The sequence below is a fragment of the Aotus nancymaae genome, unplaced genomic scaffold (assembly GCF_030222135.1).
Source record: "Aotus nancymaae isolate 86718 unplaced genomic scaffold, 86718_ANA_hifiasm-v0.15.2.pri h1tg000058l, whole genome shotgun sequence".
NCBI classification, from domain to species: domain Eukaryota; kingdom Metazoa; phylum Chordata; class Mammalia; order Primates; family Aotidae; genus Aotus; species Aotus nancymaae.
In genome coordinates this window covers 10,357,217-10,383,796 of record NW_026988472.1, presented here as the reverse complement: position 1 = coordinate 10,383,796, position 26,580 = coordinate 10,357,217, and the positions used below count along the sequence as shown (strand labels likewise).

Genomic DNA, 26,580 nt, shown 5'->3' with positions numbered 1-26,580 from the left:
CCATCTCTATAAAGAAAAAAAAATTGAGCAGGCATGGTGGCATGCAGCTACTTGGAAGGCTGAGGTGTGAAGATAGCTTGAGCCAAAGAAGTTGAAGCTGCAGTGAGCCACGTTCACACCACTGCACTCCAGCCTAGGCGACAGAGTGAGACCCTGTCCCCTGTCTCAAAAGAAAAAAAAAAAAAGCTTAATCCTGAACTGAAATTGTACAGGAAAAGGAACCCATAGTCTGGAACTCTCTAGAAACCCCTGCTTGATTCAGTAAAGGAACAACAATATAGAAACCATAGGAATCCCTGTTCTCATGCTGTCCAGGAACATTTGAATGACCCACCAGAGGTACACTAGAAGTGACCTAACCCTGCCCATGAATCCCTATCCTCACACACCTCACACAAAAGGAATACCTCTCCTTAGAAAAAAAGACCCCTACCCTCAATTCTGTAAAAGAATCCCAGCCAGACAGAGGTAACCAAGGACTGACACTACAGCACAGATCAGCAAACTATGGCATTCAAGCCAAAGCCAGATTGTAGGCCGTTTCACATTTTTAAAAGGTTTTTTTTTTAAGAGAAAAGAAAGAAAAATGCCACTGAGACTGTATGTGGCCTGCAAAGTCTAACATGTTTACTCTTTCTTTATAGAAAGTTTGCTGACCCCTGCTCCACAGGAACCTCTCTTCTGATCCAACAGAAAAATGGGCCTTGACCCTTTGCAAGACTCCCTACTCTATTATGTTCCAGGTATCACAACTCTAGAATTTGTGTGTGGGTGTATCATTGTATGTGTTTTCTTTGGTGAGTGTAGGAGTTTAAAGGTCTTAGGTCTGCAACTCTTCTGCGCTGAGACAAGATAGGTTCAGGTAGGAGGAGTGAAAGGGAAGAGGCGACAGGAACTGGCATCTTCAAGAGGATCAGAGGGCACAGCTACTGGGCGGTGAGACCGTCAATCTGTCAGTCTGCGATGCTGAACCCCCGGACTGCGAACTGCTTATCTCTCCGGTTCCAGCTTATAGCCCGGTAGGAAATGGTGGAGAATGAGATTAGGAGGACAAACCGGCCTCCTGCAGAGCTGACATTTAGACCCGGAGTGGGAGTTGCGGGGGAGGGAGTTCCCAAGGACAGCTCCCCCGACTCCCCAGGCACACAGACACTTTCTATTACTGCTTGGGAGCAGTGGTTACCCGTCGGAGGGGGCAGATAGGGAGAGGTGCTGCCCATGAGAAACTCCCCTCCTTCAGTCTATTCTGGCCCTGGGCATTATTATTATCACAACTTTCCAGATGAGGAAACGGAGCACAGAGCTGTTCAGTAACTTGCCCAAGGTCACATGGTTAAGTCCCGTAACCTCAGTTTCCTTATCTGCAAAGCAGCCTTAATAATGGGAACCACCTCATAGAATTGTGGTTTACAACGATGCCTGTCACATACTTGCTATCATTACCATTCCCTGCCCCCACTAAGACTCCTTTCACCCAGAATATTGCGGCAAAATATTAATAGCTAACATTCGGCAAGTGCTTCCTGTGTACCACCGTACTGAATACTAACTCGGAAAATCCTCACAACATTTAGCATCGTCACCACGCCTATTTTGGCCGCCACCAGCCAACGTCCAGTGGCAACCTCGCTCTCGGCTCAGCCACAACGAGCCCGCCCGCGTACGTCATCACGGCGCGTCGCGCGGGAAGTCGCGGGGAAGAGGGAAGAAGCCCTTCCTAATTCCCACGCTTCCTTGCTTGCTCTCGCGACACGCTGGCCCGGAGGGCTCCTAAGTGACTGGACGGGGACAGGGGGCGGCGGCTATGGCATACAGGACGACAGCGGTGGTAATCGAAGGAGGGGCGAGCTTACGCCGCAGCCCAGTCGCGAATCAGCGGCGCGCGCCTTTTACGTAGCACAGTACAGTGACGCAGTACGCCGACGCACCGCCCCGCCTTCTGCGAGATCGCGAGAGGTGTGGCTCGTGCGAGGGGCGCGGCCTTGAGGCACGATCCTTTCCGAAGGCGGGATCTGGGCGGGCAGTCGAGAGACCAGGCCCAATGGAAAAGAAAGGCCCGGGCGCTCGCGTCCCCACGGGTCGCCAGGAACTTGGCGGAGCGAGCCAAGGGCGGAGTTTGAGAAAGGGGTTGCGCCCAGTGAGTGGAGCGGCGAGGACTGGCCGCGTCGACAGCGGAGGCGGGAAGGGGGTGGAGGCCGACTGAAGGCGCCTCAGGACTGGCTGAAGGGGCTTAGCGAAACGTTAGCGGTCCGGTCCGGGCAGGGGGTGGAGCTGGTGGAAGGAACGGGGCAGTCCCCTGAGGAGCGGGGCTGGTTGAAACGCTAGGGGCGGGATCTGGCAGAGTGGAAGGTACCGGTCCGGCCCGATAAGGGGTGGAGTTAAGTGAATCGTTAAGGGTGGAGTTGAGGCCAGGGCCCGGCCGGGGCCGGGGCCGGGGCCGGGGCGGGCTGAGTGAAGGGGTGGGTGATTATCCCGGGAGATAGGCCGAAAGGGCAGGTTCGTGAAGGAATGGGGTCTGGGCCGGGCTTAGAGGGTCTGGAAATGGGGCTTGGGAGAGTGGAAGGGGTGGTGATTGGTTGGAAAGGGCGGGCCCTAAAACGGATTGAGTGAGCCAGGGGGCTCATTGCTCAGTGAAAGGGTAGGACCGGAGAAAGAATCATGTAAAAGGGGTGGAGTCTAGCGGACCGGGCGGGGCCAGGTAGAATGGCCACCTGAGTGAAGGGAGAAGGCCTGAGAGAGGCGGAGTTTGGAAGGCTGTGGAGAAAAAGATCGCCTAAGGAATGGAATCTAATAGAGGGGGCGGAGTCCTCTGGGCACACTTGCCCCTTAAAACACCCACGCCCCACCCCCCCAGAACCGAGACAGGGGCGAAGCCTCCTCAGCTATGACCTCAACCGGCCAGGATTTCACCACAACCAGGCAGCGAAGAAGTAGGCAGAACCCCCAGTCGTCCCCTCAGGACTCCAGTGACACTTCGGTGAGGCCCTAGACCCGCCCTAATGAGGGGGAGAGGGAGCAAGCTGGCCATGCCCTGGACTCTGACCCTTCTCTCTGATTCTCAGAAGCGAAACATTAAAAAGGGAGCCGTTCCCCGCTCCATCCCCAATCTAGCGGAGGTAAAGAAGAAAGGCAAAATGAAGAAGCTCGGCCAAGCAATCGAAGAAGACCTAATCGTGGGACTGCAGGGGATGGTGAGCAGGGCCTGGCTGCAATTTAGCCTCGTATGACAATCAAAACCCAAAGGTTCCCCACCCTGGACAGTTTAGGATGTTCCTTCTGACTCAAGGCCTAAAATGGATCTGTGTCTCCTTTTTTTTCCTCTGCAGGATCTGAACCTTGAGGCTGAAGCACTGGCTGGCACTGGCTTGGTGTTGGATGAGCAGCTAAATGAATTCCATTGCCTCTGGGATGACAGGTGAGGCTGGATCTTCCAGGCTGTCTCCAAACCACAAAAATACACACACTTAGAGCCATTAGCAAGAACAAATCCTTTCTTACCCCAGCCTGGATACTGGAAGCAGATGATTTGGGGAGGTAGGGCTCACACTTGAATGGGTTTTTCTATGTAGCCAACAAACATTTATTGAGTGCCTACTGTGTGCCAAGAGTTAGTGATACAAATGTACCGAACAACAGACAGGGTCCCTTCTCTGGGAACTGATTGGTGAGTAGGAGGGCAGATCCTTAAACAGCCAACAGCAGTATGAGGTGTTTAATGAAGACAGATTTAAGACCAGAGGGATTCAAGGGTATGTAATAGAGGATCCTAGACTAGTATCCGGGCTTCCCAGGAGGCTTTCTAGAGGAAAAGACCTCCCATTTGCTTTACTTTTCAAAACGAATCATCAAATCTTTTTGGCTATATGTTAAATTATATTCACCATTTGACCTCAACTCACCACCTCCACTGCCACCATCATCATCACTCACCTAGACTTGCAGAAGCCTCCTCCCTGGTCCCCTGCTTCCAGCCTTGCCTTATTGTCTGTTCACGAAGCAATGTAAAAAAATATGTATGAGATGATGTTGTCTTTGTTTAAATACTTTAAGGAGGCCGGGAGTGGTGGCTCACACCTGTAATCCCAACACTTTGGGAGGCCAAGGCAGGTGGATCGCCTGCCTTGTCAGGAGTTTAAGACCAGTCTGACCAACATGGTGAAATGCTGTCTCTACTAAAAATACAAAAATTAGCTGGGTGTAGTGGCACACACCTGTAATCCCAGCTACTAGGGAGGGTGAGGCAGGAGAATCGCTTGAACCCAGGAGGCGGAGGTCGCATGAGCAGAAATCACGCCATTGCACTCCAGCCTGGGGCAACAAGAGCAAAACTCTGTCTCAAAAAAAAAAAAAAAAAATTTAAGGGCAAACTGTTACCCTCAAGGTAAAGTCCATATTCTTCATCCTGGCCTCAAAGGTTCCACATGATCTGGCTCCACATCACTTTGTGACTTCATCAGCAAATCCTTCTCACCGACACTTGTTCCCTTGTTCTTCCAACATGCCAGGCACCCTCTTGCCTCTAGTCTGTACCGTGGCCAACCCCTTTCCCAGAGATTCCTTTCTATCTTCTTCTCTTCAGTTACCTTTCACATCCCAATGAGACTTTCTCAAAGAGGATTTTGCCTGGCCAAACCCTACCCCAATACCTGATCTTATTTTCCTAGCCCATGACATTGTGTGCTAATTGTCATACTTGTGTGTTTACCAATTAATATCTATATCCCTTATTCCAACCTAAGACTAACTTACTATGGCAAAAGACTTCTTTTATGGAATACCTATTTACTATCTATTGAGGAGCTCGGGATACAGCAGTAAACAAACAAACAAAAGCCCGTGCCTTCACGGAAAAGGGAGAAGACAGACAATAAATAAACAAAAGTAGCCCCTCACGCCTGTAATCCCAGCACTTTGGGAGGCCAAAGTGGGCAGATCACCTGAGGTCAGGAGTTTAAGACTAGCCTAACCAACATGGAGAAACCCCGTCTCTACTAAAAATACAAAATTAGTCGGGCATGGTGGCACATGCCTGTAATCCCAGCTACTTAGGAGGATGAGGCAGGAGAATCACTTGAACCCGGGAGGTGGAGGTTACAGTGAGCCGAGATCGCGCCATTGCACTCCAGCCTGTGCAACGAGCACAAAACTCTATCTCAAAAAAAAAAAAAAGTAAATGATACACTGTGTTCGAAAGAGCAGTGTTATGGAGAAGCAGTAAAGGGAGGGGATAGTAAGAGAAAGTACAGTGGAAGGGACTTCAATTTTAAATAGGATGGTCAGGGAAGGCCTCACTGACATTTGAGCAGGGATCTGAAGAGCTGAGGGAATAAGCCACGAAGACAGTTGGGAGAAGGGTGTTCTAGGTGATGGGGCAGCTAGAGTAAAGTTCTAGGGCTGGCTGAAGAGTATTTGGTTCAACTGAGGACCAGGGAAGAGACCAGTGTAGGTGAAGCAAAGCAAAGGAGAGAGAGAAGGGTAGGAGACGGGGTCAGAGAGGTGATGGAGGACAGATTGTTTAGGGCTTTCTGGGCATGGGGAAGACTTTGGCTTTTATCCAGAATGGGATGGGAGCCTCGGAGAGACATGAACTGATAAGGGTTTCAACCAGTGTCTGGCTGCCATGCACAGAAAGGACTGTTGAGGAAGTGAGGGGCAAAGCAGGGAGGCCCAGGAGGTGCCGCCACAGCCCAGGCAGGAGGGTATGGTAGTAGTGGTGTTGGTGAAGAGAGGGTCACACTCCTGAGCCAGTGGGAGGCAGGACTGATACCACAGTTTTAGGGTGAGCAGCTGTGGATCAGTAGATGTGGGGAGAACAGGTGTGGTGCTCTCCAGGATCCCCATGCATATGTGACTATGTCTCCATCTCCCCAGCTTCCCGGAAGGCCCTGAGCGGCTCCATGCCATCAAGGAGAAACTGATCCAGGAGGGCCTCTTAGATCGCTGTGTATCCTTTCAGGTAAGGCCCCCAAGCCAACACACTGGGTGGAGGGCAGAGAGCTGACCTGACCTGGGCACAGCCCATGACTTAACCCTTTATCCCCACTTTATTCCTGATGTCTCCCCAGGCCCGGTTTGCTGAAAAGGAAGAGCTGATGTTGGTTCACAGGTGAAGGCTTGGGAACTTTGTAGGGATGGGGAGGAGCCTGCCCTGGACAAACCAGGGCAAGCTGAATGCTTTGGGAAGGAATGTCATGGTCTCTGCGGCCAGCATTGGGCAAGTCACTGAGCCTCTCTGAATCTATGTCATCACCTGTAACAAGGGGACCAGTAAACATAAGTTCCTCAGGAGAGTTCAATGTGTGTCAGGTGCTTAGAACAGGGCCTGATGTATCATCAGCTCATGGTAAGCTATTACTGTTATCATGATCTGATTGTGTGAACAGATGGTGGATGTGTGGACAGAGTGATCGGGGGTTCCCCCAGGGGCTGCAGGAACCCAGATTTAGACGCCTGGTGCTGTGTGGCTTGAGGAAAGCTAGCTTGGCAGAGGGGGTATCTGAGCTGAGCTTTCAGAGGTTAAAAAAAGTCAGATGAAGAGGGTAGCTGAAGGAAGGGAAGAACAACAGCTGGACCAGTGTGGCCAAAGGTCTTAAAGTAGTATTTGGTGTGGCTAGAGCAGGGGAGCAGAGAATATTACTGGAACTGAGGCAGGCTAGGCAAGAAACAGAATGTGTCTTATATCCCACTATTCCTTCAGGTTGACAGTTGGGGGAGCCAATCCCTAATTTGACCAGGGGTTTGGTGTATGGACGGCTCAGCTAGGGAAGAGATGGGGCCCTGAATCTCATCCCCAATCTGTGTCTAGCCTAGAATATATTGATCTGATGGAAACAACCCAGTACATGAAGGAGGGAGAACTCCACGTCCTAGCAGATACCTATGACTCAGTTTATCTTCATCCGGTATGAATGAGAACTGTGGGGGCAGGGAATGGTGGCAATCCTGGGGTCCCCCATCCCCATGCCCACCCATCCCTAGGGGAAGCAGCTGAGCGGATAGGGCTGTTCTCTCCCTCACTCCCTCTCTGGCTCCCCACTGTCTCTCCAGAACTCATACTCCTGTGCCTGCCTGGCCACTGGCTCTGTCCTCAGGTTGGTGGATGCGGTCCTAGGGGCTGAAATCCGGAATGGCATGGCCATCATTAGGTATGACTCTCCAGCATTTGACTTTCTACATTCTTTTAAAGTCCTTTCTTCAAGTGTAAAATGTATTAATATGGGTAATATATTCATGTGATTCAAAAATCCAGAGGTACAAAAGATAATATAATAAAAAGTCTGTCTCCCATCCTTGTCACCCAGACACCTGCCTCTTGTGGGAGGTAGTCATTGGAACCAGTGACTCATATGTCCTCCCACAAAGTCTTATTCAAGAAATAAATACCATATTTCATTGATTATAAGGTGTACATTTTTTCATATCTGTAACATCTTGAAATCCAGATGCATCTTAAAAACAGTGACATCTCAAAATTCCATTGGCAGTATTTTCTGCTTTGTTGTTAAAATCATGGTACATCTTATCATCATTGGCATCCCAGAATTGATGAAATGCAAAAGGCTTTCTCCTCCCTCCCCTGTTTTTAACCACAAATGGTAGTAACATGACATACTCACTTAATGCCATCTTTTCACTTACACATCTTGGAAACCTTTCTCTCATGCCATCTTTTCACTTACACATCTTGGAAAACTTTCTCCAACAGTATGTAGCTTGGAGCCTGGTAGAACACCATTGTGTAAATGCACTCTATGTTAATCAGCCCCCGACTGATGGGCATTTTGGTTCTTCCCAGTCGTTTGCTGTTTCAAAAAAAATGCTACAGCAAACGTGCTAGTACCTTTATAAAAATAAAATGTTATTTTATACTAACATAAAATTAAAATGTTATTTCACCCATTTTAAAATACAGGTTGTGGGCTAAGTTCCTGCAACAGAATGACTGGCTATGAGAATGTATGCATTAATCGTTTTAATAAACATTTTCAAATCTCCTTTGGAGACAGAGCAGTAGATTGGCAGGGGGTGAGAGTTCGAAGGCCTCCGTTACTCAATTCCTGGCAGATTTTTAGGCATCGGCATTAAAGGAATTGGTGGTCCAGGATTAGAGAGCAGGGGATAGTCTGTCTCTGCGGAGGAGGACCCCACCACACACCCTAGTCTGTTACTTTCTTGTCCTGCCCAGGCCTCCTGGACATCACGCCCAACACAGTCTTATGGATGGCTATTGCATGTTCAACCACGTGGCTGTGGCAGCCCGCTATGCTCAACAGAAACACCGCATCCAGAGGTCAGCAACAGAGGGCAGACGTGATGGGGGTGGCATGGGGTTGGGTGTCCTGGTCTGGGCTCTTCCCCTAGATTCACCTTGATCCCCTTCCACAGAGTCCCCTCTCTCTCCTGCTCTTAGGGTCCTTATCGTGGATTGGGATGTGCACCACGGTCAAGGAACACAGTTCACCTTCGACCAGGACCCCAGGTATACCCCAAGTCCCACCTAGGTGCTAGATTTTAAGCCACCTCTCACCCTTACAGACCCAGCCAGAAAGGGTCCAGAGAGAGGGAAAGGCACTCACATTCATGGGGCCTATCCTGGGATCAGGATCTGTGCTACTCTCTGTGTCTGCTGTCTCTCCTGATTTCACTCTGAGGCAGGGACTGTTGGGTTCCCCATTTTACAGATGAGGGGACTGAGGCTTATAGGTTAACAGGTCACACGGAGAAGAACTGGGAGAAATGGGATTTGACCCACAAATATTTGAAGATCTTATTCACTGATTTATCCTTGAATTGGAATGAACCTCAAATTACTGCTTTATTTTTTCTGATTAGGATAATACTTTAAAATGATTGTTTATCTTGTCAGCAGATAATAAAAAATATTATCTATAAATAACAATGTATTTGTTAAAAAAATCAAATAATACAGAAGTATCTGAAGTAGTGAGTCTCCTCTAATTTCCATTACCTCAAAAATAATTATTGATAGTTTAGGTTATATCCTTACAGATTTTTTCTGTAGATGTATGAATATTTATTATTATCACTAACAACACACTGCCTAATGGAATAATTCTCCACATGTTCTTCAACAACTTGCTTTATTAATTTAACAGCATATCTGGGACACCTCCATGTTAGTACCTCTAAAAGCATATTGTTCTTTGTAGTATTCAATTTTATGACTGTACCTCTAGTTATTTAACCCCAGGACATTTAAGATGCTTCCCAGTTTTTGCTATTACAGGCACTTCTACCATGAATAGTAAATATGTAATTCTACACTTCTCTGAGTCTATCTGTAGGATGAATTTTTAACAGTGGATTGCTTGGGTCAGAGGGTCAGCATGCTTTAAAATCTGGTATACAATGCCAGACTTCCCTCCAGGAGGGGACCAGCTTACCCTTCCTGCAGAAAGTTATTGAGCAAGTCCTTGTCGGTAGGGGACATTACTAAATACAGGTTGAATATCCCTCATGTGAAGTGCTTGGAACCAGAAGTATTTCAGATTTCAGAGTTTTTCAGATTTTGAAATGTTTATATTATACTTAGTGGTTCAGCATCCCTAATCTGAAAACTTAAAATCCAGAATACCCTAGTCAGCATTTCCTTTGAGTGTCATGTAGGCCTTCAAAAAGTTTAGGATTTTAGGGCTGGGCACGGTAGCTCACGCCTGTAATCCCAGCACTTTGGGAGGCTGAGGTGGGCAGATCACCTGAGGTCAGGAGTTTGAGATCAACTTGGCCAACATGGTGAAACCCTGTCTCTACAAAAATACAAAAAAAATTAGCCCAGCGTGGTGGCACACACTTGTATTTCCAGCTACTGAGGAGGCGGAGGTTGCAGTGAGTCAAGATCATGCCACTGCATTCCAGCCTGGGTGATAGACCGAGACTTCATCTAAAAAAAAGTTTAGTTCCTGAGCAGGATGTCTCTAAAATTAAAAAAAAAAAAAAAAAAGGTTTTGGACTTTAGAGCATTTCAGACTTCTAGATTAGGGATGTTCAACCTGTAGTAGTTGTTTTATCTAGGCTTCTACCCAGCTGACTACAGGGAATTCACTTTTTCCCCATAGATCCTGAGTTCCTGTGACCCCTTATCCAATTTAGGTTGATTGTTCTCTAGACGTTGCTTTATTATTTTCCAGCATTCAGTGTTGCTGACAGGTGTCTGCTTTTCATTCCTTTCCAAGTATTCTACTTTCCTCTCTGCAAGGTTATCTTGGTGTTCTTTTTTTTTTATTTTTTTAGACAGGATATCACTCTGTCACCCAGGCTGGAGTATAGTAGCATGATCATAGCCCACTGTAACCTCAAACTCCTGGGCTCAAGCAATCTTCCTGCCTCAGCCTCCCATGTAGCTAGGACTGCAGGCATATGCCACCACACCTAGATAATTTTTTAAATTATTCGTAGAGATAGGATCTCACTATGTTGCCCAGACTGGTCTCGAAATCTGGACCTCAAGTGTCCTCCCACTGCAGCCTCCCAAAGCACAGGGATTACAAGGCATGAGCCTGTACCTAGCCTTGATGTTCTAAACTTTTACCCTGGCCCTTTCACTCTGATTAGTAGAAGGTAGACATTTTAACTCTGCTTAGCAGTAGGTAGACATTTTATACCTGAAGATTCATGCTTTTCTTTCTTTTTTTTTTTTTTTTTTTGTGACAGAGTCTCACTCTGTCTCTCAGGCTGGAGTGCAGTGGTGCAATCTCAGCTCACTGCAATCTCCGACTCCTGGGTTCAAGCAATTCTCCTGCCTCAGCCTCCTCAGTAGCTGGGACTACAGGCATGTGCCACTACACCTGGCTAATTTTTCTATTTTTAGTAGAAACGGGGTTTCACCATATTGGCCAGGCTACTCTTGAACTCCTGACCTTGTGATCCGCCCACCTCAGCCTCCCAAAGTGCTAAGATTACAAGCATGAGCTACCATGCCCAGCCAATTCATGCTTTTCTTAAATTTTTGGAAATTGTCTTCTATTAGATCCTTGATAATTTCTTCTTTGTTTTTCTGTCCTCTTTCTAGGACTTCTGTTAGTCAGATGTTAGACTTCCTGGGTTGATCCTCTACATCTCTCTCTCTTTTTTCAGACAAGGTCTTGCCCTGTTGCTGAGGCTGGAGTACAATGACACAAATACAACTCACTGCAGCCTCGACCTCCCGGGCTCAAGCAATCCTCTTATCTCAGCCTCCTGAGTAGCTGGGACCACAGTTGCACACCACCGTACCCAGCTAATTTTTTTATCTTTTGTAAAGATGGGGTTTCACCATGTTGCCTAGGCTTCTTATTTTTTATCTCATGTTTTCTGTCTCTTTTTTTTTTTTTTTTTGAGACGGAGTTTCGCTGTTGTTACCCAGACTGGAGTGCAATGGCGCGATCTCGGCTCACCGCAACCTCCGCCTCCTGGGTTCAGGCAATTCTCCTGTCTCAGCCTCCTCAGTAACTGGGATTACGCACCACCATGCCCAGCTAATTTTTTGTATTTTTAGTAGAGACGGGGTTTCACCATGTTGACCAGGATGGTCTCTATCTCTTGACCTCGTGATCCACCCGCCTCGGCCTCCCAAAGTACTGGGATTACAGGCGTGAGCCACTGCGCCTGGTGTTTTCTGTCTCTTTTCTTTTGCTGTGTCCTGGGAGATTTTGTCAACTTTATCTTTAAGCCCTTCTGTTGAATTATGTATTTAGATACTCTTTTAATCTCCAAAAGCACTTTTTCCCTCTCTGTTTCTATGCCTTCTCATTCCTGATCCTGTTTTTATAGAGTATGAATTAGAAGTGCTGGCCAGGCACCGTGGCTTACGCCTGTAATCCCAGCACTTTGGGAGGCCGAGGTGGGCAGATCACTTGAGGTCAGGAGTTTGAGACCAGCCTGGCCAACGTGGTGAAACCCCGTCTCTACTAAAATTACAAAAATTAGCTGGGCGTGGTTGTGCGCTCCTATAATCCTAGCTACTTAGGAGGCTGAGGCAGGAGAATCGCTTGAACATGGGAGACAGGTTGCAGTGAGCCAAGATCCTGCCACTGCATTCCAGCCTAGGTGATAGAGCGAGACCCTGTCTCAAAAAAAAAAAAAAAAAAAAATAGGAAGTGCTTTAAGTTTCTTCTGTTGTCTGAATTATGTCTCTTCATTCTGAGGCTGTTTGAATTATTTTTTCTTGGTCCTTCTCTTTCGTGCTGGTGGTTTTCCTCAAATGTCTGGCCATCTTTATTTGGCTTTTTAAACCCAAGAATGAAGGCCCATTGTAGGGGGCTGTCAGAGGACTACTCTGCTGCGGTGTTTGTGGGTCTGTTTTTCTGAAAGGCATTTCCTCAGAACGGGGACAGAGAATGTCCACTCACAGGTTGCAACTTTAGCAGGTGTGGGTAAGGATCCAGGCATTAGATGGGATCCTGCCAGATGTTAGATCAAAGGAGGCCTCTTCTTTGGGGTAACATCTCTTTTTTCCCTCAGCCTTGTCAAAGGTGTGTCTGTTTTCCAGTCTAGCTTTGGGCTTTGTTGGTCATCTCTACTGTTTTACTGTGGTTTTATACTTTTAATTTTATTTTAATGTTTTAGACTGCATTAATTTTTCTGTTTTTATCTTTATTAATTTTTTTCTCCTGTGTTCTTTTTTTTTTTGTTCACTTCTGGCTTCTGGAATTGAATGCTTCAACATTTATCAACTCATTGGCCAATCTCATTTCATCTATACCTGTACACACTGCCCTCTTCCTGTTTTCCTTCAAAGCTAATCCCAGATACCACATAATTTCTTCTGTAAATATTCCAGAATGCATCTCTAAAACATAAGTACACTTTTTAAGAAAAGCATTACCTTGCCGGGCGCGGTGGCTCACGCCTGTAATCCTAGCACTTTGGGAGGCTGAGGCGGGTGGATCACGAGGTCAAGAGATCGAGACCATCCTGGCCAACATGGTGAAACCTCGTCTCTACTAAAAATACAAAAATTAGCTGGGCGTGGTGGCGCACGCCTGTAGTCCCAGCTACTCGGGAGGCTGAGGCAGGAGAATTGCAGAGGTTGCAGTGAGCCGAGATTGCACCACTACACTCCAGCCTGGCTCCTGGCAACGGAGCAAGACTCTGTCTCAAAAAAAAAAAGAAAAGAAAAGCATTACCTAAGTATTGTACCTGAAGATTAGCAATAATTATTTTTGTAATCTGCCTAGGCTCTGTCATCCAAAGAATCCTTTAATATCATTAATCTTTCTTTTTGTTTGAATAAATGCATAGGAGGCTATAGCTGTGTGTTTTTTTGTGGGTACACTATTTTTTTTTTTTTTTGAGACGGAGTTTCACTCTTGTTGCCCAGGCTGGAGTGTAGTGGCACGATCTTGGCTCACCACAACCTCTACCTCCTGGGTTCAAGCGATTCTCCTGCCTCAGCCTCCCAAGTAGCTGGGATTGCAGGCATGTGCCACCATGCTTGGCTAATTTTGTATTTTTAATAGAGGCAGGGTTTTTCCATTTTGGTCAGACTGGTCTTGAACTCCCAACCTCAGGTGATCCACCCACCTCGGCTTCCCAAAGTCCTGGGATTACAGGCGTGAGCCACTGCACCCAGCCTGTGGGTACATTATTGACTACACACACAGATGTAAAATACTGTGAATATATTCAGTACATTGCTCCTTATGAACAAAAATGTATAAACAAACAAAAAAAAGCATTTCCATGCCCTTGGGTCTCCCAGCTCCACATCTCTGTCTCTAAACTCCAGCAGCAGGGAGACAAACTAGGCAGTCCTTAAAATGCTTTTGTGAAGACAAGGAAAACAGATGATCTAAAACTAAGTAGTTAAAAGAAACAAGTGACTGGTGCATTGGTGATTCAGTGAATTGGCTCTTCAGAAGGGGTTTTGTGTGCATTGACCTGGATCTGTACTGGATTTCTCTAGGAGGGAAACCTCAGGTTATCTTTGGTGCCCCCTTCTCAGCATGTGACAGAGCACCCTGGGGCCCCTGGAATCTCAAATTCTACTTTCTAGAAATTCACTGAAGTCTCTTATTCTCTGACATCCTTTCTTCCACTCTCTGTCTTTTTGGGTTGCTGTTTATTTACAGTATCTTTACTGTACTTTGACTGGGGTGGTAGGAGGGTGAGGAGGTAAACCCGTTCTATCAATCCACCATTTAATTTGAAGGTGTATGAACTTATTTTAAAATTCCCTTCTGTTTCTTTATAAACTTAGCTTCCTTGAGTGCTAGTTCTGCTCTTTGTTGACTTTGATGGCTCTCTTTTAGAGTCAGCTTTCTTCAGATCTTTTCTTTATTCCTGTCTTCCCCTGATGATAATTTTTTTCTTTTTTTTTTTTTTGAGACAGAATCACACTCTGTCACCCAGGCTGGAGTGCAGTGGCCCCATCTTGGCTCACTGCAACCTCTGCCTCCCAAGTTTAAGCGATTCTCCTGCCTCTGCCTCCTGAGAAGCTGGGATTTACAGGCGCACACCACCATGCTGAGAAAATTTTTTGCTATTTTTATTAGAGATAGGGTTTCACCATGTTGGCCAGACTGGTCTCGAACTCCTGGCCTCAAGTGATCTACCCACCTTGGCCTCCCAAAGTGCTGGGATTACAGGCGTGAGCCACTGCGCCTGGCCCCCTGTTCATAATTTTTATGTCCTACTGTGCTTCTCTTTCTCTTATGATTAACTTACTAAAAGTTTAGAATCAAGATTTATCTATCAATGTCAAAAATAAAACAATCATCCTCCACCCACTCAAGACCAGAGCTTTTGCATGTTTTTATTCCCCAATTCCAAGATCTTTTCCCTCAATTTTAAGAATCTTTTTATATCACTTGCATTAAATTTTACAACTACATTATCAACACACTAAAATGTGATTCTTAAGTTTGTCTAGATTCATTGCATACCACTATTTTTTTGGATTTCCTTAAAAAAGCTGCCTTGGATCCTCTCTGGAATAAGGCAGGGGGTAAATGACCAGATAGAAGGATAGATGGTTGATAGATTATTCGTTTTGCTTTCCACAGTCAGAATTAAGCCCTCCCATGGCCCCTTGCTGGGCTTTCTGTCAAAGCATGTGCACTGCATCTTTTCAGCATCTGTTTTGCGTGTTGATCTCACCCCTCTTAAGTACTTGCTGTCTCGCCTGTAAAATAAAAGAAGTAGTAGAGGTGGCCTGTAAGGCACTGGGGAGAGGCAACTGCCCTCTCACTGGCCTCATGGCAGCCCCAGCCAGTACCCCCTCTCCAGTTCCACCCACAGAAGCAAGTCTCACCCCTACCCCCCAGGTCTCTCCACTTCCTTCTAGAGAATCACCCAGCTCCCGCAGCCTGGCTTGAGGTTCTTTTCAGCCTTAGCTGGCTCCCCCCAGCTAAGAGCCCCATGCTCCGTTTGAGCCTCCATTGTCACAGGGTTTGACCTGCTGTTACTGCCTTGGTCATAGGGGCAGGTGGTGGGTGAACATGATCTAGAGTACCCCACAGAGTCAGGAGCCCCCAGGATCTGGGATAGGCCCTTGAGCTGAGCCTGAAATTGGGTGGGCACTGGGGGGGCAGTGATATTTGCTGAGAGAAGGGTTCTGGTGAGAGACTAAGTGAATGAGTGAATGAGGTAATGGATAAATAAGGGGAAGAATGAATAAATGGTAAGATAGGTAAATTGATGACTGAATATAAGGGTAAACTAATGGAAGAATGGATTCATGTATTACATATTAATGGAGAAATTAATGAATGAGAGAATGAATGAGTAGTTGAATGGGGAAATGAGTGGTAGAGGAAACTAGCAACTGTTGGGTTGAGGGTGTCTGTGGGGATTGACTCTTCTCCAACTCTCTTACCTCTTTTTTTTCTGTCCCCAGTGTCCTCTATTTCTCCATCCACCGCTACGAGCAGGGTAGGTTCTGGCCCCACCTGAAGGCCTCTAACTGGTCCACCACAGGTTTTGGCCAAGGCCAAGGATATACCATCAATGTGCCTTGGAACCAGGTCAGTATCCACTTACCCTCTGCCCCCAAAGTGAGGTCCAGCCCCACCCTTCTGCCTGCGGCTCAGGGCAGGTGGCTGAACATCCCCCATCACACTCCTGTGTCTGCAGGTGGGGATGCGGGATGCTGACTACATTGCTGCTTTCCTGCACGTCCTGCTGCCAGTCGCCCTTGAGGTCCTGGGGGTCTGGGGTGTGTTGAGGGGAGGAGAGGCCTTGAAAGTTGGGCCATGAGGGCAGGTAGCCTCATGGAGTACATTCCCCCCTCAGTTCCAGCCTCAGTTGGTCCTGGTGGCTGCTGGATTTGATGCCCTGCAAGGGGACCCCAAGGTAATTCAGGCTCCCTGGGGCAGCAGGTGGGCTGCATGGAGCCAGGCTGACCCTCCATGTCCCCCCAGGGTGAAATGGCCGCCACTCCAGCAGGGTTCGCCCAGCTAACCCACCTGCTCATGGGTCTGGCAGGAGGCAAGCTGATCCTGTCTCTGGAGGTGAGTGACTCACCTTTGTCCCTCAGCCTGTGGATCCTGGAGGGCTTAAGAACGAAGCTTTCAAGTCCAACAGGAGTTCCTGGCCCAGCATTTCACTTACTAGCTGGACAACCTTGCATAAGTCACTTCACTTCTTTGTGTCTCCGCTTTCCTTCTGTAAAACAAGCATAATAATGGTAATCATCTCATATCATTGTCCAGTGAATTCAGTGAGGCCCCCTTCTAAGTTCCTTGTTGCTTGACATTTGGTATGCACTCTCTTATTATTATCATTATTATTATTATTCCCTGGTCATTTCTGGTCCTTTACTGACCCCCCTTCACAACTCCTTCCCCCAGGGTGGCTACAACCTCCGTGCCCTGGCTGAAGGCGTCAGTGCTTCGATTCACACCCTTCTGGGAGATCCTTGCCCCATGCTGGAGTCCCCTGGTGCCCCCTGCCGGAGGTGAGCCCAGGTGGAGGAGGGGAAAGCGGGAGCCTCACTGCCCGCCCACGTTTCTTTGCATCATATTTTCTTCCTGTCCTGCCCTGCAGTGCCCAGGCTTCAGTCTCCTGTGCTCTAGAAGCCCTTGAGCCCTTCTGGGAGGTTCTTGTGAGATCAAGTAGGAAGTGGGGAGTGGGCTTGGTGGGGCTGGGCATGGGATGAGCCCTAGGGGAGACTGTCTTCAGACTTCCTCTGACTTACCTAGGCCACTTCGGTGGGAGAGGGTCAGGCCCTGTGTCTCCCTGGGTCCTGGTTTCAGACCTCCCACCCTTTTTCTGTTTGGGTCACCTGAGTTCCAGAATATGACAGGGATTCAGATTGAGAGGGTAGGATGAACGTGGCCTCCCCCTTGTAGCTGATACCATGGAAGGGGACAACGTGGAGGAGGACAATGTAGAGGAGAGCGAGGATGAAGGACCCTGGGAGCCCCCAGTGCTTCCAATCCTGACATGGCCGGTGCTACAGTCTCGCACAGGGCTGGTCTATGACCAAAGTATGATGAATCACTACAACTTGTGGGACAGGTAGGCAGTTGGAGGGCTGGATGAGTAGGTGTTGGTGGTTCCTCCCTCTCAGGCACTAAGCCCCTACCTCTGGTTCCCCCACCACTAGCCACCACCCTGAGGTACCCCAGCGCATCTTGCAGATCATGTGCCGTCTGGAGGAGCTGGGACTTGCCGGGCGCTGCCTCACCCTGCCACCGCGCCCCGCCACAGAGGCTGAGCTGTTCACCTGCCACAGGTCAGACCCCAGTGCCTAGGGTGGGTGGGTTCCCAGGACTGTGGAGGAGGTCTCAGAGACTGGAGCTTGGGATTCCCCCCTACTGGGGAGCTGCTGCGGGACTTGAGAGGAGCTGAAGTTCTTGTCTTGGGGGTGGGGCTCAGGAAGGGGACGGACCCTCCTCACCGTCCTGCTGGTGCTCCTCTCTGTGCCTCTAGTGCTGAGTATGTAGCTCGTCTCCGGGCCACAGAGAAGATGAAAACCCGGGAGCTGCACCGGGAGAGTTCCAACTTTGACTCCATCTACATCTGCCCCAGCACCTTTGCCTGCGCACAGCTTGCCACTGGTGCTGCCTGCCGCCTGGTGGAGGCTGTGCTCTCAGGAGAGGTGCATTCTCTGTGGGCTGGGGAGAGGAGGACCTGAGGGAGAATAGAAGAAAAAGGGTCACCTGCTGTTTCTGAAGGCTCTGAGAGAGTCAAGCAGGGTCTGAGGAAAGGGGCCATGGGGAAGAGCACAAGAAGGGGCAGGCCTAGAGGCTGGGGGCATAATGGAGGGAACTGGAGAAAGGGAAGGGAAGGGTGGCCAAGTACGGTGGCTCATGCCTATAATCCTAGCAATTTGAGAATCCAAGGTGAGCTTGAGAGGTCAAGGCTGCAGTGAGCCATGACTGTGCCACTGCACTCAAGCCTGGGCGACAGACTGAGACCCTGTGTCAAAAAAAAAAGGGGGAAGAAAGGAAGGAGGACAAGCTGGAGGGCAGGCTGTCCAGTCTTAGCACCTTGCTGCTCCCTAGGTTCTGAATGGTGCTGCTGTGGTGCGTCCCCCAGGACACCATGCAGAGCAGGACACAGCTTGCGGTTTTTGCTTTTTCAACTCTGTGGCTGTGGCTGCTCGCCATGCCCAGGCTATCAGTGGGCATGCCCTGCGGTAAGGACTCCCTGGGGACCCCCAAATCCTGATCCTTGTGGAGACCTGGAAGCTCCCCCCAGCCCATTGCTTACTCATCATACCCCATGGTCCAGCTCCTAGGACTTCCCCAGAAAGAAGTAAGGGTGCAACCCTTACCCAGAGAAGGACCAAGGATGGAGCCTCTCAGTGCTTATTTAGATAGGGCCCCCAGATTGTGTCACCTGGGCGCTTATAAAACGGGATCCAGGTCTGGGCACAATGGCTCACGCCTGTAATCCCAGCACTTTGGGAGGCCGAGGCAGGTGGATCACCTGAGGTTGGGAATTCAAGACCAGCCTGACCAACGTGGAGAAACCCCATCTCTACTAAAAATACAAAAATTAGCCAGGCATGGTGGTGCATGCCTGTAATCCCAGCTACTCAGGAGGCTGAAACAGGAGAATCGTTTGAACCTGGGAGGCAGAGGTTGCGGTTGAGCTGAGATCATGCCATTGCACTCCAGCCTGGGCAATAAGAGCGAAACTACATCTCAAACAAACAAACAAACACCAGGATCCAGGGTCCCACCCCAGCATTTCTGGCCTATAGAAGCTGTCTCAACAGAACCCAGGTCCAAGCTCCCGATGCATACTCCAGAACACCCAGGACTCAGCCCCCAGCATTAGCTGCCCGAGGCCCAGGTCCAGTTCCCTAGCAATGACCCAAAAGAGCCCAAGGTCCAGCCCCAAGCACTTGCTCAGGTCTATGAGGCAACCCTTGGGACCCCAGGATCATACTTTTCTCCTTAACTGACAGGACCCAGGGTCCTGCCACTCAGCACTAAATATCTCTGCAGACCCCAGGGGTCTAGCCCAGCCCTCTTCCATGGGGTGAGTATCCTAGGTTACTGAGCTTCTGCCTCCTACCCAGGATCCTAATCGTGGATTGGGATGTCCACCATGGTAATGGAACTCAGCACATGTTTGAGGATGACCCCAGGTAAGATGCTGCAGTCAGGGACTGTGGTGTGGTCAGGGAGATGGGTGAGCACCTCAGGGGTACTGGAGCCCCTAACCAGCTATGGCCCCCTTCCCACCCCCTCCCTGGCAGTGTACTGTATGTGTCCCTGCACCGCTACGATCATGGCACCTTCTTCCCCATGGGAGATGAGGGTGCCAGCAGCCAGATCGGCCAGGCTGCAGGCACAGGCTTCACCGTCAACGTGGCATGGAATGGGCCCCGCATAGGTGATGCTGACTACCTAGCTGCCTGGCATCGCCTGGTGCTTCCTATTGCCTACGAGGTAAAGCTCAGGATAGATCTCAGGATGTATGTGACACACCTGTGCAGGTGGCAGCCTGGGCCTGCCTCCTCGGCATGTGTGCGTCTGACTGCCAGGTGGCTGATCATATGAGACAGCCCGAGGGTGACTAATGAGGCTACTGGGGCAGTTGATGACTGTGATCACCTTGTGTGTTTGTCTGACTGCACAGGTGGCTGTACATGACTGCCTTCTCTGTGTGACACTGTGTGAGTGACTGTCTTGCCTGTGTGTGTGTGAGGGCCTTCTGGCTATGCAGCAGTGGCCCGTGTCCTGGCTGGATCTGTGTTGTATATGTGTGCTATCACAAATGCTTTAGTATGTGTGTGCAATTCTGTGCAGGTGGGTATTTCTCACCACCTTTTCTCTGTGTGATGGGTGTGATATTGTGTGTCACTAAATGCAGCCATCTCTGTGACAGCCTGTATGGGACCCTCTGGATGTGGAGGGCTGTGTGTGACAGCAGTCACTGTCTGTCTGCCCTGGCTGTTTGTGTGTGTCTCTGACTGGGAGGTAGCTGCCTTCCCTCTGTGTGAGCTGGGGGGGTCAGTGGCTTGTGTATGGCTGACTCTGGGAGGGAGGGGGAGGAGGTGTGAGCACCACTGTGTCACCCTGGGTGCCAGTGTGCATCTTTGGATCTGCACGTGCATCTGACTATGCATGGGTGGCCAGGACAGCCTTCTGTGTGTGTACAACTGTATGTGCAAGCGACCAGCTCTTGTGGACACACCAGAGTGCATGTGGCTGTTGTGGCTGTGTGGTGATGGCATGTGTATGATCGTGACTGTGCAGGATGGCTGTGGGTTATTGTCCTCTTTAAGGAACCATGTATGTATGTGTGTGCATGACTAGTGCAGATACGTAGTACTGGTCCGTATGGGACTGTCTGTGTGGCAGTACGTGTGGCTTTGTGTGACCATCTTCTCTGTGTGTGATGCTTGCATTGCCATCGTCTGTTACGGAAGTGTGCGAGCACCTCTCTTTGGCACTATGTATATAAAACCCTGTATCTTGTGTATGTGTGTCCCGCGTTTGACCCTGGGGTGTGTGTGTGAGGACATGTCTCTGTCTCTCTGTTTCTCCTGGCAGTCTCTTGACATCTGAGTCTGGTCTCATGACTCTGTCTCATGTCCCCATCTGTCCATTTTTGCCGTCTCCATGTCTCTAAATCTGCATCTGTTTCTTCTATCTGTGAGTCTGTATTTCTTTTCTTCTCTTCATTTTCAGTCCCTGCTTTTGCATCTCCCAGTCTCCAGGCCCTGTGTCTCCATCTCTCTGACTTGCATCTCCATATCTTCTTCATTTGTCCCTTTCTCCATGTCTCTGGGTCACCATCACTTACTGCCTACCAAAAGCCCTTACCCTCATGCTTATACGTCTCTTCTCTCCCTGCCTCAGTTTAACCCAGAACTGGTGCTGGTCTCAGCTGGCTTTGACGCTGCACGGGGGGACCCGCTGGGGGGCTGCCAGGTATCACCTGAGGGTTATGCCCACCTCACCCACCTGCTGATGGGCCTTGCCAGTGGCCGCATTATCCTTATCCTAGAGGTAACTCTCTCTTGGTACCTTTTCCCACAGTGGGAGGGTAGTTTGGGAATCTTGGCACTATCATTCAGGATAGTTTCCTGAAATCTCCTTTAAGTGTCCCCGCCTGGGATTGTTGGCACATACTGGGTAGTAATAAGAATAACAGCAACATTAACAGCTTTGAGTGCTCACTATGTGCAAAGCACTCTTCTGAGCACTTCATGTATCTTATTCATTTAGTTACTTGGCAAAGCAGCCTTATGAGACAGGGTTAGCTTACCTCATTATTTTCCCCTCTCAAGATCAGGGAAACTGAGGCACAAAGAGGTGTGATGACTAGATGACTGAAAGAAATGTGCCTGAGATGGCACATTTACAGATGGCAGAACCAGGACTTGAACCCATGCAGCGTGGCTCCAGGGTTTGTGTTTTTTACTATTACCTGAACTGCCTTTAACAAGTTCCTGGGACAAAGAAAATTCACTGACCTTTATAAGTGACTCAATATCCCCATGCCCCGTGCCTCAGTTTCCTCATCTTTATGAGGCTGGCTAATCATGGAGGAATGCCTGGCATATGGTAAATGCTGGATCTGGTAGATCTGTTTTTTTCTTTTTTTTTTTTAAATTGAGACAGAGTCTCGCTCTGTCACCCAGGCTGGAGGGCAATGGTGCAATCTCAACTCACTGCAGCCTCCACCTCCCAGGTTCAAATGATCCTCCCACCTCAGCCTCCTGAGTAGCTGGGATTACAGGTACCCTTAGTAAAGATGGGGTTTCACAATGTTGGCCAGGCTGGTCTTGAGCTCCTGGCCTCAAGAAATCTACCCACCTCAGCCTCGCAGAGTGCTGGAATTACAAGTGTGAGCCACCACATCCAGCCCCTGGTTACTGTTATGCATTGTTCAGATACTAACCTGCTCAGCAACCTTCTGTGCTGTTATTTTCACTACTTTACAGATGAGGAAAATAAGTCACAGAGAAATTAAGTGGCTTGCAAAAAGTTCCGCTTACCGTGTGCCCAGTACTGTTTGTGACAGGGCATGGTGGGAGTTAAAAACACAGATGACTCCATCAGAGAGCCAAAGTTCAAACCCCAGTGCTGTCTCTTCAGCTGTTAGGACCTCGGACAAGTCATCTAACCACTCTGAGCCTCAGTTTTGTTTTTTTGTTTTTTGAGATGGAGTCTCACTCTGTTGTCCAGGCTGCAGTGCAATAGTGCTCACTGCAACCTCCACCTCCCTGGTTCAAGCAATTCCCCTGCCTCAGCCTCCAGAGTAGCTGGGATTACAGGTGCACACCACCATGCCCGGCTAAGTTTTTTGTATTTTCAGTAGAGACGGGGTTTCACCATGTTTGCCAGGCTGGTCTCGAACTCCTGACCTCAGGCAATCTGCCCTCCTCAGCCTCCCAAAGTGCTGGGATTACAGGCGTAAGCCACTGTGCCCAGCCTTTTGCCTCAGTTTGTCTGTAAAAAGAATAGCAACTGGGATTCCTGTAGAGTGTAAAGAAAGTCAGAACAGGAGTCCATATGGAGAGAGAGTCAGTTGTTCCTATACTAGATCAGGGCAGGGGCTTTTGTATGGGTTCACAGCAGGCGTCTCATGCAGGTCAGATCAGTGATTACTGTATGATGTGAGGCCAGGGGTTCCTGGACAGTGTGAAGACGGATTTCTGTATGGCATGAAGGCAAGTTCTGGTGTAGATTGAGCGCCTGTGGTTGTGAGGATTGAGTTAATATGCATGAAGTACTTAAAATCGGGTCTGGCACAGAGCAAACACTTAATAATGTCAGCTATTACTAATGGTTTTATCAGTATTGTTATCTTGCACTTTACATCACAATTTACTCCCCACAACAACCACCTTACACAATGGGTGCCGCCCATCTTACAGGTGTGGGTTCTGCTCACTTGTTCCCAGTACTCCCCCCTCCCGCTCCAGATTTGCAGGGCTCAGTTGGGAGGATTGGGGAGGCAGGACATGTTGCTTTCCAGATTCCCCAATGAACCCCCACCATGCCTTTCCCTTCCCTTTTCCTTAACAAAGGGTGGTTATAACCTGACGTCCATCTCAGAGTCCATGGCTGCCTGCACTCGCTCCCTCCTTGGAGACCCGCCACCCCTGCTGACCGTGCCACGGCCCCCACTGACAGGAGCCCTGGCCTCAATCATTGAGACCATCCAAGTCCATCGCAGATACTGGCGCAGCTTACGGGTCATAAGTGAGTGGAATTGGGGACCACAGGGGGAACTCAGGGAAGGAGGGGGCTGGGGAGCAGGGATTAGAGGCAGGAAGGGGGACAGCACCCACACTCAAGGATCTCCTCCCTGGTTCCAGAGGTAGAAGACAAAGAAGGACCCTCCAGTTCTAAGCTGATCACCAAGAAGGCACCCCAACCAGCCAAACCTACGTTAGCTGAGCGGATGATCATACGAGAAAAGAAGGTTCTGGAAGCAAGCATGGGAAAGGTCATCTCGGTGTCTGGGGAAGAGTCCACTCCAGACCAGATTAAGTCAGAGACAGCTGTGGTGGCAGTCACTCAGGACCAGTCCTCAGAGGCAGCCACGGGGGGAGCCACACTGGCCCAGACCATCTCCAAGGCAGCCATTGGGGGAGCCATGCTGGGCCAGACCACCTCAGAGGAGGCTGTCGGGGGAGCCACTCCGGACCAGACCACCTCAGAGGAAACTGTGGGAGGAGCCACTCTGGACCAGACCACCTCAGAGGGTGCTGTTAGGGGAGCCACTCTGGGCCAGACTACCTCAGAGGCTGTAGGAGGAGCTACACTGGCCCAGACCACCTCAGAGGCAGCCATGGAGGGAGCCACACACGACCAGACTACGTCAGAGGAAGCTCTAGGGGGCACCAAGCTGATCCAAACTCCTCTAACCTTGAGCACAGACCACCAGACCCTCCCAACCTCACCCGTGTGGGGAACTACACCCCAGATATCTCCCAGTACACTGATTGGGAGTCTCAGGACCTTGGAGCTAGGCAGCGAATCTCAGGTAAGGCCCACCACACCCAGGTAGGGGCAAGAAGGGGCAAGAATCTGACTTCTCTGATACATCTCTTCTGCATGTCCAGGGGGCCCCAGAATCTCAAGCCCCAGGAGAGGAGAACCTACTAGGAGAGGCAGCTGGAGGTCAGGACATGGCTGATACGATGCTGATGCAGGGATCTAAGGGCCTCACTGATGAGGTGAGCTCAGGGAGAGGCTGGAACTGTGGCTTCCTTCTCTTGCCCATTTGTGTCTCCAGGTAGGAGCATGTGATGTATAAACATATAATGGGGAGATGGGGTCCTCAGCTTACTCAGTTTTGCCCACCCACTCCAGGCCATATTTTATGCTGTGACACCACTGCCCTGGTGTCCCCATTTGGTGGCAGTATGCCCCATACCTGCAGCAGGCCTGGATGTGACCCAACCTTGTGGGGACTGTGGAGCAATCCAAGAGAATTGGGTGTGTCTCTCTTGCTATCAGGTACGGAGCAGAGGAAGGGGATGGGGCGGAGGTTGGCCTGGGAGCAAACTGCAGGGGGGTGCTGACCCCCACCTGATACACCCCCAACCTCAGGTCTACTGTGGTCGTTACATCAATGCCCACATGCTCCGACACCATGGAAACTCTGGACACCCGCTGGTCCTCAGCTACGTCGACCTGTCGACCTGGTGTTACTACTGTCAGGCCTATGTCCACCACCAGGTGGGCCCTGGGTAGACCCTTCAACACATGCACACTCACCCCACTCACACACACCCCTTCTGTGATTGCGTAAAGGGAGACCACAGGCCCCTCTGCATGGCTGCCTCGTGATTATTTTGCATGGGGTGGGGGCTGTGGGATAGTCCAAAAGACAGAGTGGTTGAGGGCTGGAGTCGGGGCAGCCTTGCAGCGGAGGTAGAGGGGTCCTTACTCTCTCTCACCTGCCCTATTTTTGTCTCCTCCTCAGGCTCTCCTAGATGTGAAGAACGTCGCCCACCAGAACAAGTTTGGGGAGGATATGCCCCACCCATACTAAGCCCCAGAATACGCTCCCTCTTCACCTTCTGAGGCCCACGATAGACCAGCTGTAGCTCATTCCAGCCTGTACCTTGGATGAGGGGTAGCCTCCCACTGCATCCCATCTTGAATATCCTTTGTATCTCCCCAAGAGTGCTTATTTAAGTGTTAATACGTTTAAGAGAACTGCGATGGTTAATTGTGGATCTCCCCCTGCCCATTGCCTGCTTGAGGGGCACCACTACTCCAGCCCAGAAGGAAAGGGGGACAGCTCAGTGGCCCCAAGAGGGAGCTGATATCATGAGGATAACATTGGCGGGAGGGGAGTTAACTGGCAGGCATGGCAAGGTTGCATATATAATAAAGTACAAGCTGTTACAAAACCTGGAGAAAGCCTTCTGACTTTGAGCAGGTGGAGAACCCTACATCCCTGGCCAGCAGAGCCGATGAGTAATAAAGATATGAGGGAGTGGGTCTCCATCAGGTCAATCCCCTGCCCAGCCATTGCCCCCAAAAAACTAACTGAAAATAGAGCAGCCATCTTGACTGGCTCCACCCGCAATGAAATGGTAGAATCCATGAGAAAATGGGTGTTTGCCTTAGAAATAGGGGCCTTACAGCCAGTCCCAGCCACGCCCACACCCTAGGCTGAGAAGGCAAGAAAACTAATAGGAAGTATCTTCACCAGGCCTGTTTTCCCATCTGTGTCATTTGCCTGACTGGGGATGGGGGGAGGTCCAAGTTTAACTTGAATATGGTGGTCATGGTAGTTTCTTGGCAGAAGGGGTGCCTGCCATTGACCAGAGGTGGGAAATTGGAGGACAGTCTGGGAGTTGGATTTCTCCCATGTGATGAGAATTGCTTTGGCAGCTCAAGAAAGTGGGGGCTGAGGTTTCCAGGACTTTTCTTCATGGCCACCTTATGATCCCAAGCTGACCACCACAGCCCCACCCAGTCAAGAAGAGGAGGGATGGGAAAGGGCTGGGGCTGCCCTGTATTAAGAGCCCTCTAGATGCCCCATCCACAACCTCTGCTGCCCTCTCATTGGTCAGGACTGTGCATGTGGTTGCCATAGCTGCAAGGGAGCCTGGGAAATGTGTAGCTTGACAGGCAGCAGCCTCCGATCAGCGGCTCTCTTCCCTGACAGAATGACCCTTCCTCTCTGTCAGTGTCCTCTTTTCTCCCA

General features: G+C 49.6%; 1 protein-coding gene across 7 annotated transcripts; it reads left to right on the top strand.

The window, feature by feature from the left end:
* Positions 1-1,002: 1,002 nt before the first annotated feature.
* Positions 1,003-25,772, top strand: HDAC6 (histone deacetylase 6). Of its 7 annotated transcripts, none has more exons than XM_064364363.1 (29): positions 1,003-1,019; positions 2,855-2,977; positions 3,063-3,191; positions 3,327-3,415; positions 5,872-5,956; positions 6,066-6,106; positions 6,806-6,902; positions 7,048-7,145; positions 8,186-8,290; positions 8,411-8,479; positions 15,836-15,962; positions 16,072-16,137; positions 16,231-16,290; positions 16,359-16,448; positions 16,788-16,894; positions 16,984-17,051; positions 17,289-17,457; positions 17,546-17,674; positions 17,872-18,040; positions 18,447-18,580; positions 19,472-19,540; positions 19,652-19,844; positions 21,261-21,410; positions 23,438-23,612; positions 23,729-24,399; positions 24,479-24,592; positions 24,729-24,875; positions 24,969-25,097; positions 25,345-25,772. In XM_064364363.1, exons 2-29 carry the CDS (start codon positions 2,885-2,887, stop codon positions 25,411-25,413), a joined length of 3,642 nt encoding a protein of 1,213 aa, XP_064220433.1. In that variant the 5' UTR covers positions 1,003-1,019; positions 2,855-2,884; the 3' UTR covers positions 25,414-25,772. The 7 variants fall into 7 exon arrangements, with proteins under 7 accessions (XP_064220433.1, XP_064220434.1, XP_012327077.1 ...); XM_064364364.1 differs by lacking the exon at positions 1,003-1,019 and adding an exon at positions 1,940-1,956; XM_012471654.1 differs by lacking the exon at positions 1,003-1,019 and adding an exon at positions 2,040-2,137.
* Positions 25,773-26,580: the final 808 nt, after the last annotated feature.